We start from the raw sequence: 12,328 nt of genomic DNA on the forward strand, positions 1-12,328 counted from the left end.
TTTTCTTTGTCTTTTTAAAGTCAGTTTTTTTCTCTGCCCCCAAAATTGGCACAAAAGATGTCCTAAGCGACTGGCAAGATGAGTCAGTAGATAAGGTCCTTGCTGCCAAGCTTGACACACTGAGTTCAATACCTAGTCCCCTGACCGCCACATACATTCCTTGACATATGAACACATACATGAACACTCACAACACATAATGTAATTACAAGTTTTTAAAGAAAAACTTTTAAAGAATAAAATAATTCTCTAAACTAAATGTTTAATGTGTACCAATTGTAGGATACGTTTGTGTGGTACTTGTTGCTACTCTACTTGGTATACTGGATGCTACAGGCTTTTCTTCTTGGCTTTGTCTTCTCAACTCTTCATCCCAGAACTTCTCTATAGAATAAGATAGTATCTCTGCTCACCAAGGAGTCTATGAAGAAGGTTGAATAGAAGACTTACCTTGAAGAATAGACCCTGTGACACAAAGGTTCTAGCTTCGAAATTCTTTATGTCCTGTAGTCAGAGCTATTATTATTTCAAGCATTTGATATTTCCAGGCTATTGATGTATGTGAGCTTTTCTAATTATTACAAGGATGGAATTTCACATGTGTTTGAAAGAACAGTCTCTGTATATTGCAGATATTCTCTGTTGTTGTTCTTGAACCATCAAGATGGTCCAGTTGGTAAAGGCACTTGTCAACCATTATGACTTGAGTTCATTTCCCAGGACTCACATGGTAGGAGGAGAGAACTAACTCTTCAAACTTGTTCTCTAACCTCCACATGCTCGTAATGGAGCGCGCACGTGCGCGCGTGCGCACACACACACACACACACACACACACACACACACACACACAGAAGACAGGCAGATAGCTAGATATAAAAGTTTTAAAGAATAATTCTTGAGTACTAGCAGGAATATTTTGCCATTGACTCTCCAAATTTCTTGCAATTCATGACCTGGGCAGTTTGGTCAGAGAAACTACTCAGCTTCTTGAAATCATTATTCTTTTTTCCCTTTGATTCTGACCTCACCCGCATCCAAACACCACTGTCCTTTGCTATAGAACAATGCTTAACACGCTCATCCAGGGAAGAGAGAGCAACATGGACTCTCATAGGGTACCAAGTCTGCAGTGAATACCCAGGTTGCACATGCAGGCAGTGGATGGCAGAAAAGTTCCAAATGAAGCAAGGAATGCTTCCCCCTGGCTTTTGTTTCTTTGTTCGGTCACCCTTCCGTTCTGCTTAAGGAAAAAAAAATCCCATCTTACTCTTGCCTGGGCCAGATTGCCTACTTTAAAATAACCACTTCCACCAGCATTATGGGGAACAAGCTACATGCTAGAAACACGTACACCATTTTCTATGAAATCTAGGAAAGATAAGAACCTTAAGTTAGAAAGATTCTGGGTTATCAGATGTTCATGTTCTCAAAGAACACCTCTGTGTAAGCCTCAGTCATCGATTACTTGATGGGCAGTATTCACCAAGACTGCTAAATGTAGGATGATTTTACACACACACGCACACACAAACACACAAACACAAACACATACACACATACACACACATACATACACACACACACACACATACATACACACACACAAATACATACACACACACATACATACACACACACACACATACACACACACATACATACACACACACACACACACACACACACACATCAATATTCAGAATTGAATTTCTGATAAACAGCAGTATCTTCTCTTATGTACTAAATATTTTGTGGGACTTATTTATTCTATAAATTTGAAATTTAGGTGTCAATCATCATTTGCATTTTATTTGCCTGTCTGGTTGTTTGATAATTGAAGTTTTTGTTTCTGGGCCTTTTATAGCAATAGCTCATGGTCGGGGTGTAAAATGTGTTTGTTTTAAGAGTATAGGCTCTCATCTGGGGGGCATGGTGACATTGCCCTAGGCCCACCCTGGTTGTGCAGATATCTGGATTATAACACACCTTTTGTGTGTGCACTTTTTTCACATGCTCTGGTTGCTCTGATTATCTTCTGTGAGCTCAGAGCTAAAACCTTCAAGATCACATTCTAGTTGGGTATTTTATTATCCAAATCTCAGCTCCCTCGGGGTATCTGTCCCAGTGGCTGGTGGAAATGTTATATAGGTAATGACTAGCCATTTTTTTAAATCTCTGCAGCTCAGTGCCTGGGAACACACACACACACACACACACACACGAGAGAGAGAGAGAGAGAGAGAGAGAGAGAGAGAGAGAGAGAGAGAGAGAGAGAGACAGACAGAGACAGAGACAGAGAGAGACAGAGAGACAGAGAGAGACAGAGAGAGACAGAGGGAGACAGAGAGAGAGCACAGAATTAATCTCTTGGTTAGTATTTTGTCCTGGGCTCTGACAGTGTCCCTTCCCTGGTAGAAAGGGCTATAGTCAGAAGATAGATAATGAATACACCAGCATTTCTAGCATTTTCTCATTTTAAGCATTTCACTTATTAACAGAAGAAAAAAGATGCATGCTCTTAACTAAAGGGAAGCTCTCTGACTTGGGGAGTAATTATTGGTGTATATTGTATAATTTATCTGATTTCTCTCTTTGCTCATGAGATATTTCTGTTTCTTTGCAGCAATTTGGTAAAATATTAGATGTTGAAATTATTTTTAATGAGCGAGGCTCCAAGGTAAGCAACTTGATTCAGTTTGGAATGTCTTAGCTTGTTGTGACATGTCTGTCAGGGACAAGGGAAGTAACTGCACGGCCTGAATCAGCACCCTGAGAAATGCACTTAAGTGGGAATGTCTTTAGAGACGACCTCCCATTTCCTAAATGTTGAGAATTGCATTGAGTTCCAATTAAAATATGTAGGGGGGTGATTTTTAATTTCTGATCCAAATATATAGAGATATAAATACATATCTTAAATTTCCACAGGAAAATTACCCATGCCTAAAACAATAATGATGCTGCTACATTTTTTTTGTTTTTCAGTGATAATTATGTTCTTTATATTAAAAAGTATGTTGATAGTCTCACAAGGAGGTAAATATGTGATTCCTCTGTATTAACAAGGTGCAGTTCTTTTCCTGCATTACAGAGGAGAAAATTCGCTATACACCAACCTTTTGAATGCAATTTTGTTCATTAGTATGTTACAGATCCTTATTTTGTATTATGCTATTGCTTCGAGTTTATTTTCTTACTAGGAAACCAGTGTTTAAATTTCCTTTTTCCAGAGCTTGTCAAAGTGTTCATGGAAGGCTCTAAGAAAATTCTAGCACCTACACAGGAAATGTAAACACCCTATGAATTCAGTGTGTACTCTCTGTCCATGGCTGTAGACGTGTGGTTCCAAATCTGCAGCATCAGCACCATCCAGGAGCTTATTCACCATACAAACTCTCCATCCCCAGCCCAGCCCTACTGAATCAGAAACCCTGAAGCTCATCCAGCAAGCCATACCTTAGCAAGTCTCCCAAGCTTGTCCTCAAAAAGCCAAGCACAAGTGTCTCTCCTTTCCCCTAAGTCTAAGCCCTCACCTGAATATAGAATATATAGCTTTTGCCCACAAGTATTTCATCACTGTCTCCATTGATGGCATAAGACCCCCCTCTTTCTTTTTTAATCTTTAATCTTTTTTAATATGAGAAGATTCAAGAGCCTCATGCAAACACTCCTCATAGGAAATAATTTCATAAGAAGTTCCAACATTGTCTGTGACTTTGGATGAGGAAGGAGAGAGTAGCCACAGAACCCAGATAAAGCACAGCTGGGAAGGGCTCAGATTCTATGACGGCTACGGTTAATCGAATCTCAAGGAACCTTAATCCCCCATCTTCTTCCCATACTTAGCCTCTGAATGTGAGTGTTGAGGCCATTTTTACCAGATACAGAGATGCTGCTTGGGCTTCATAATGCCCCTTGTGTGGGCAACTCAGAACGAGGAGGCACCCAGGTAGGCCCCAAGCACCACTACATGTCACAGTAACCACACTATGAAGCAAACCTTACAATTTATTATTCCTTACACCATCTGCCCTCTGCCCAATCCCTCCTAAGTAGATTTAACATTGACCAAGTAGGATAGTGTTGATCAAATTGAGGAAACAAAATTCAAGGACTTGCTTTTCCACATACAAATAGTTCTGTAATCTGCCAGATGAATGAAAAGTCGATCCATTAAAAGTTTGCAGTTCTGCACATTTAGAGACCTCTTTTTTCTTTGTTGGCCTTAGCTATTTTCCATTCTTGTAGGCTGACCTCTTAGCTGGGGTGAGGAGAAGAAGAAAGCTGTTTGTGCTTGAAAACCGCCAAGTATTTTTATGCCTGCAGATAGAAGCGTACCAAGAGAAGAGTATAGTTAGGGCTAAACCTGGCTCAGGCCTGGTGGATTCCTGGTAAAACCAGCGGGGATGATGTCTGATGTGTCCCAACTCTGTCCTGATTCCGAAGATCTTTATCTTACCATTGCCATGTAAGCTGCTTTAGTTTTTATATTTTTTTCTTCCTTGTCTGAAGCTTGTTTGGAACTTCTCCTAAAATTACATTTTGTTTAGTAAGATTTTTGTCAGTTGAAGAAAGCTATTCCATTCCTTCTGAGAGGTGTTTGGGGACACCACTAGAGTATTGTTGGCTATTTTGAAAGTACAAGGCAGTGCTGGTTTTAGGACTTTTCCCATCATCTCCTTGATTAGTCTATCCCTGGTGGCTTTAGGGAAAAGAGCATTTCCATTTTCAGCATCTGAAGCCTGGACTTTGTTGGACGGTTTTGTTTTTCTTTCCTTTTTCTTCTTTTAGGTTAGGTGACATCCAGAATGGCCTCTGGGAGGGAGCCCCCACTCTCTGCCTTGCAGGTGTGCATACTGAGTGATACCACATCCCTGGAATGTCCCTGAGACCATCTAGCTGGGAATGCTACCTGGGACACCAGCTTGTTCATGGAGAGTTGTTACATTTAGCATCTTTTATAGCAAAGGCCCTTATTTGGAGGAATATTTCCATCTTAACTTTTAAGAAAAGAAATCGTTGTTAGGAACTCATTTCCATCAGTTGCTGCCTCCATTGGCAAGGAAACCAGTGGGCCCAAAGGAGCAGAAACTCTCTTCTTGGTCCTTTATTCCCTGTAGGGGACTACCTGAGGCAGATGACTCAAAGTTGAGAGAGGATAACTCTCTATATATATGTGTGGGAGCACATCCACTGGCAGCTTTGGGTTTTTAGAAACACAAAGCCTGAATAGTTGAGGTATATGTAGATATTATAGGAAAGGAATATCTTCAAAAAGAATGACAGACAGACTTGTTCATCAGAACTGGACTACATGAAGGCATAATGAATCGCACAATTCAGTTATTCTTTTACGAGATTTAAAATCATTCCTTTGCTTCTGAAATGCTTTGTTTTCCAGAATAAGTCAGAATTAGCTATCCTCTATTACACCTAAGAAATATGCAATTGTGTCTTTGATTTAGTGTATACGCATCTATGGACCAGTTTCTCTTTAGTTGAATCATTCTTGAGGAAGAAAGATGTGCTTCTAGCTCTCAGCTTTTCTTGAGCATTAGAAAAGAGCAGTCATGAGCAGTTGCCCTTAAATGTGTTGTACACTGCTGTGACATGAAGGGCTGATGAGACTCTGAGCATGTGGTTGGAGGTAGGGAGGCTTCCTGCGAAGAGGAACTAAGTTGAGCGTGAATGAAGGCTAAGGAAGAAGGGAAGAAGGAAGGGAAGAAGATGGTATCTCAACAAAGACAGGCTGTACATTCAAAGGACATTGGAAAGATGTGAATGCGAGGTTCTTGGTTGTCAGGAAAATGGGTTTCTCTTACCCTCTCAACATCTCTCCTCTTCTCCACACATGCTTTCTACATTGGAGACTGAAGGACTTGACTTTTAATTTTGACCAGAATGTGTGAATTCCTCATTCTAGAATATAAAACAGAGTATCTATGTGAGGGCCCCAAAGGAAATCCACTACCGATCAGGATCCTAAAGGAAGGAGGAGGCTACAGGAGAGTGAGAATTTATTATTCACTGAAAGGCACTAAGAACAGCAAACCATGTTCTAGGGATCTATTTTGGGTCAGCTGGCCTGTTCTTCATGCTCATTTATCAGAACAGATACCTCTTTCAGGAAGCCCTCTTCTTTCATCTCTGACTGTCTGTCCAAAAATACAAACTGAGATGGTATGTCTCTCAGTGGAAGGACATTTGACCACAATCTGAACTCTACTCCTATCTCCTCCCTCCTCCCTCCCTCTCCCCCTCCCTCCCTCCTTCCTTATCTTCTTCCCTCCTTCTCTCACTCTCTCCTTCCCTCCCTCACACTCTCTCTCCTTCCTTCCTTCCTTCCTCATTTCCTCTTTCTGCCTTTTCCTTATTTCCTGTATCCTTCACTCCCTCTTTCTTTTCTTCCCTTTGGGATTCTTGTTTAATTATGCCATGCTATCAATCAAATTTGCCAGAGGAGCATTCTGTCATTGAGCTACACCCCAAGGTCCCTTTTATTTTTGTTTTAGACTGAGTCAGACAGACCTTGAACTTGCAATTTTCCCACTCCAGCTTCCTAGTATTTGCATGGCTGTATCCAGCTCTGCATGAATAGAATGGACATTAGCACTTCTTCCACACTCCACTGTTCCATTCCATCACATTGTTTCACCCCCACCATTCTCTTCAATCCAAAGGTATTTTACTCATTCCGAGACAGAGACAAAAATAATCATCTTTTAAAGAACGTCAAGGTGCTATTTCCTTGAAATGTGTGCTCTTGACCACAGGAAAGGCCAACATACCTTAGCTACCAGTTTCACAGACACCAGGGCCCGGGACTTTAGTGACAGAATGCCTGAAAACTGAGAGGGGGATGGGTGAACACATCTCTAGTCCTGACGGTGGTTTCCACATGGGACTTCTGATCATTTTCTGACCCCGAGAAGTGGTAACATTCCTGTTCTGGATGGAAGGTAGACTTTTCCAAGCTGCTGGCTGGGTATTTGTGGGGATAATCTCTAGGACTTGCTCACCTTTGATCCTGTCCTTCATACGTCTCAACAAGTCATTCAACAATACTCTTGTCCCAATAGAAAAGACGACACCATTTCCTCCATCTATGAAGTGGGAACTATAGATTGTCTTCTCTTGCCCGAAGAGAAAATACAGATCCCTTGTTTCTTTTACCGATTCCTAAGTGTCTGACTTGGATACTTGTAGACTTAGGGATAAAGGGGATAAAGGTCATGTCTGAGACATCTTGGGCATATGTTTTTTACTGTGCCCCCTGCCTACATCTATGCATAAAATTAGAATCATAAACTCAGCCTTCTCCACCAATGATGCTTTCCAAAGCAGGGCTATAACATTTTCCTTATTCCAACACATACAACTTTGTTTCTGTGGGTGTGTAATAGAAGGAAAGATCAGGAAAATCTAGACATGGAATCATCTAAGTAGATTTCTGAGGCAAAAGGATATCTGGTCTCTGCTAAGGGTTTCTGATGTGACAAATACAAAATGAGGCCCAGGAATGAGAATGTGAACAAGCTTGGGTTCGTTTGTAATGCACAACTGAATTTGAAAACCAGTAGCCAGGATAGAGTTGTCAAATGAAGCAACTTGTCCCCTCAATTTCTGTTCTTTGCCCTTAAAAAAAATCATCCCATTCTCCCCAAAACTTGAATACTATTAGCAAGTATTTTTGAGCAACCAGATTAGGTAGGCAACATGTACAAAATTTTTATGGAACATGTCACTGTATATTAATTGGATCACTCAGGCATCTTACTTATGAATCCTTACTTCGGGAAAAGCAATGTGAAGTCATTAAGTCAAAGTTACTACATCTGACCTTTTACCGTGTCTTCTATGGACAGATCCTCATCTCCCAGCACGTGAACACATGCACAGCTCAAACTTTCCACAGACAAGTGTGGTTTTGCAGTGTCTCCTAGCTAGTGCATCCAGAAATCCTTCTCCAATATCCCTCAGTTATGAAGTCATCATTGGTGCTGACTATAGGATGGCTACTACCACTCTACATGTATGATTACTGCACATTTCATTTGTAAGGGTGAATGTCATCCATGAGGATGAAGCAAATGTCTTCACTGTGCATGAGGCTTCTTCTGTGCAAATTGATGAATTGATGATGCCCATGCAGTGAAAAATTGCTCCCACTTACTCCAGTGTATCCACATCATTCCAAAGGTTGGTGTATGTATTTCTAACCAAAATGTACAAATAAGCTTAAGGATTTTAGAAGTAGTAGTAAACCAGATTTCCATACTCATCATAAGAACCATGTCAGTGAAGAAAAATGTGGATTTTGACAAGATAGGTTAGTAGGGTTTGTGGTAGACACTGAAATATTAAAAGCAAAAACTATACTTGTGAAGCAAAGGGTGTACTTGCTATTTGTCAAAGAAGGTTTCAATGTGCTGCACAGATTCACCATATCTGGAAAATATGTTTTCTACCTGTTGATATAGCAGATAACTACCAGCCTAGACCCAATAACATTGTTTTCTGGTTAATAAACTAATGTAAAAGGTCAAATTCCAATGTCTTGTACTTTTATTTGGGGGAAGGGGAGGGAAGGGCAAAGCACAGACATAGAACGGAACTTGCTTATCTACATTGTTAACCAAAAAAATTTATTTGTATTCATTTCATGTGATTTATGTTTTTGTTTATTAGAACCACAAGATCAAGATTTATTATATATAAAAAAAAGGTCTTTCCTTTTTTTTAGGCTTGTTCCTTTTATTTTTTGAGAAGCAAAGGCTGTACAGTTGACAGACTTGAATAACCCTAAAATTGCATGAAGAAGAACTGTTCTTAAATCCACGCAGCATGACTTCCGTAGGCAATGTGACAGGACTTGAGCATTCACTGTGGAATTCTGTGCACACGTTTTATTCTGTTTTATTTTTTAATTTGCATGTCAAGACCTGGTTCCCTTTCTTTTTCCTCGTTCTTTAGTTTCCTCTCTGTGGAGACTGTACACTTATTTTGATTTCATTTTCCTTTTGGTTGGTTTCTTTTCTTCTGTAGTGATGTTTAGAAAGGTATTTTTTGTTTGTCGGTTTGGTTTTCGTTTTCATATCCATCTTTGAATTCTTTAGGGGTTCCAGCTAACGGGTGACAGGAAAAAAAATCTCGTTCACATTTGGTGCTTAATGACTGCACATCTTAGTGTTCTTATAATTTCTCTAATTTGCATGTTACAGAACTGAAGCCAGGACAAGAAATAGCAATGAAAGCGAGAGAACTTTACCAAGTGGTCGTTGACTGAAATAATAATATGCATGTTGTTCTCCTTCTCCCTCCTGCATGCAGGGATTTGGTTTCGTAACTTTCGAAAATAGTGCGGATGCGGACAGGGCGAGGGAGAAATTGCACGGTACCGTGGTAGAGGGCCGTAAAATCGAGGTGCATGTCAAAAATATTTTCCTTTTCCTCTTTTTTTTTTTTTTATAAATGTCTGCTTCACGCTCATTCGTCCTTCCAGGTGCATCATTGGTGTCTCGTGTGTGACCCTATTCCCTTCTCATTGTTTATATATATTTATATATTTATATATATTTATATATAAAAAGGAAAACTGGCCTTACGTTTTCTGTTAAATTTTACTTTACATTATTCTTTATAGGACTGCTTGAGAGTAGATGGCAAAACTGAGATGAGAGGAAGGTTAATAAGAAAGGTTCTGTTTGTTTGTTTTAGTTTATTTTCAATGTTTTATGAACAACGGGTGCCATAGGGTCCAAAGAGGACACAGTATTTAAACCAAACCAAATAGAGTGAGCTTTGTTTTGTTTTGTTTATTTTTCAGTCCACTTTAGAGTTGAAGAGGGATCCACAGTGGTTTGCAAATTAGACCAAACTTCAAAGACAATAACATTCAAAAATACTAAAACAGAAAAGAAAACAAACAAACCAAAAAAGAAATGAGAGGCACTTCTCATTAATGTTTCATTCGAAAACAAAAGCCAACTTGAATTCTTGCCTTCTTCCGATTAGACATTGAACAATAAATCAGCATTTCCCATCTCTGCACATGGCCTCTGTTGACTGGCAATGCAAACCCCACATTCTGACATCCAACGCCTGCCCTTTATACCACTGGGTTCCTCTTCAACACAATCAAAGGGTCATATCTGTTAAAACTTAAAAACAAGCAAAAAATTACCAGTTAAAAATGCTTTAGTCTTTGGAGTAAGATGTCGCATATTTTGCCTTTTTATTTCCCCCCTCGACGGTAACGCTTAGGCCCCTCACCAAACCCTCAGTAACCATGGTAACTGTATACAAACCCATGCTGGCGATGGTGGTGAATGGTAAGTGATGAGTCCATCTGCCGCTTCACGTATTTAGTGCTGATATATCTCTATACATATCTCTCTACCACGTGAATTTTTTTGACTTGTTGTATTAAGTTTTCTTGATGCTCCATTTTTTTGGGTCTTTGGTACGCCTGTAATTGAGTGTACGTTCTAAGCTAGCCTGGGAGGCTCTGACTGGACTGAGTTACGAGCAGTGCACATCTTACTCAGACCCTTAACTCCATATTGTGTTACACAATGCACCCTCTCCTTTACCCTTTTGTTAGCTGTGACTTTAAAGCTTGAATGACTCGTTAATTCTTGCAATGTAAAAGGCTCTTGTTCCAAGTGTTGAATGCTAGATGTTGCTTCCCAATGGTTCCCCCTCCCGAAGTGTTGCACACGGCTTAAATTTGTCTGTCCCTTTCCTTGACATTTATGTCCCCTGTACTTTGTCTCCTCCCTCTTCTCCACTGCATGCCCCTTCCATATTAACTCGATCTTTTTGTTTAAGAACCTATTTCTTGTTTCTGTGTTACCATGGAGCACACGCATGCCTTTAAATCTTCAATTATGCAGTATCTTTTAATTTGCTTTTACTGTCTCTTTATTAAACTTTTAAATGAGATGACATTGCTTTATTGAAATGACTTGTAAGTTAAATTGCTTATGAAGTAAATGTAATTATAAAAATGTATGATTTGGGGGGTTATGCATCTATTGCCATTTGTAAATTGAAATGCATTTTAGTTTTTGTTTTAAGTTTTGGGGTTTTTTTTGTTTTTGTTTTTGGTATTGTTGTTTGTTTCAGTAAGTAACAACAGTCATAATGCATGCAACTAATTGGATCACGGGCTGGCCTCGGCGTCCAAACTCACTTGAGTTTTCTATGTGTGTAGGTTAATAATGCGACAGCACGCGTGATGACAAATAAGAAGACTGTCAACCCCTACACCAATGGTAAGTACGCACCCCCTGTTCAACAGGCGTCTCCGCCTGTCGGGCCACAACCTTCTTTACTCAGAGAATCTGTTTCTTTTCTGTTTTTGTCTTTGAAAATTTTATCCATGTATCCATTTTCTCTTCCTCATATGCATCCCCAAGTCTCCCTCCCAATTATCCCAAGCAGTCTCCATCATATCGTCCACAAAATTCATGTCTTTATTTATCTCTTTGCTGTTTGTTTGTTTGCTTTAACCCACTGATTCCAGTTAGTATTGCATGGGATGATCCACTGTGGTCTTGAAGAACCCATCGGTGGTCATATTCTTAGAGAAAAGTGGCCGTGACCCTCCTCGGCCCAGTAGCCACCGATTGCCAACAGCTCTGCCAGGGCTAGAGCCTGAGGAGCCTCCCACCAATCTATCCTGGAATTCTCTTGTTAAAAAAAAAAAAGGTGCAGGTCTCGGGCTGGTGAGCACAGGTGCTGTGAGTTTGGGCCACATTGGCCTTCCATACCTACTGTCTCATTGCTGACCGACTACAGTGAACTAACTCAGAGCTGATTTTCACAGCAAAGCAAATATAGTTTTTAAATTCAGTCATCCCATCTCTCTAGAGTCCCCTCCCTCCGCCAGGACTAACACCAATCATGACTTGCATCGTTTAACTTCTTGTAATGCTAGCAAATTAAGGAAAGTGTAAAAGTTTTGTCAGTTATTTTTTTAATCCATAAATCCTTAATAAGTTGTCACTCATGGAAGTATAGTTACAGAATCTGGTTCTGGCTTTCAGACTTCTTGGATATTAAAGTATTCTCGAGGAAGCTGATGGTTGAGCTTCATGGGAATGTGGCTGCATGAGTTGGTTATCCTCTCTGATGCAGGTATCCCTGAGGGCCATGGGACCAGTTGAGCCCATGGATATGTACTGGAGACTTCTGTAGGAAAAAGAATTTCTGTGGTTACCACAAATATTTCCTTGGATTTATCATTACAAAGACCTGACATGAAGCTGTGGATGTACATGCAGAGCATGTACAAGACTCTAGGTCCAAGTCCCACCATCAC

At 40.1% G+C, this 12,328-nt stretch overlaps 1 protein-coding gene across 53 annotated transcripts in view; it reads left to right on the forward strand.

The window, feature by feature from the left end:
* The window catches only part of Rbfox1 (RNA binding protein, fox-1 homolog (C. elegans) 1), a 1,527,688-nt gene that overhangs the window by 1,398,059 nt on the left and 117,301 nt on the right, over positions 1–12,328 (forward strand). For all 53 annotated transcript variants that reach the window (NM_021477.5, NM_001359725.1, NM_001359724.1 and 50 more), the window contains 3 exons: positions 2,627–2,680; positions 9,334–9,426; positions 11,219–11,279. In NM_021477.5, the coding sequence (NP_067452.2) occupies positions 2,627–2,680; positions 9,334–9,426; positions 11,219–11,279 (208 nt within the window). The remainder of the gene's footprint in view (positions 1–2,626; positions 2,681–9,333; positions 9,427–11,218; positions 11,280–12,328) is intronic.

Source organism: Mus musculus, chromosome 16, assembly GCF_000001635.26.
Source record: "Mus musculus strain C57BL/6J chromosome 16, GRCm38.p6 C57BL/6J".
NCBI classification, from domain to species: Eukaryota; Metazoa; Chordata; class Mammalia; order Rodentia; family Muridae; genus Mus; species Mus musculus.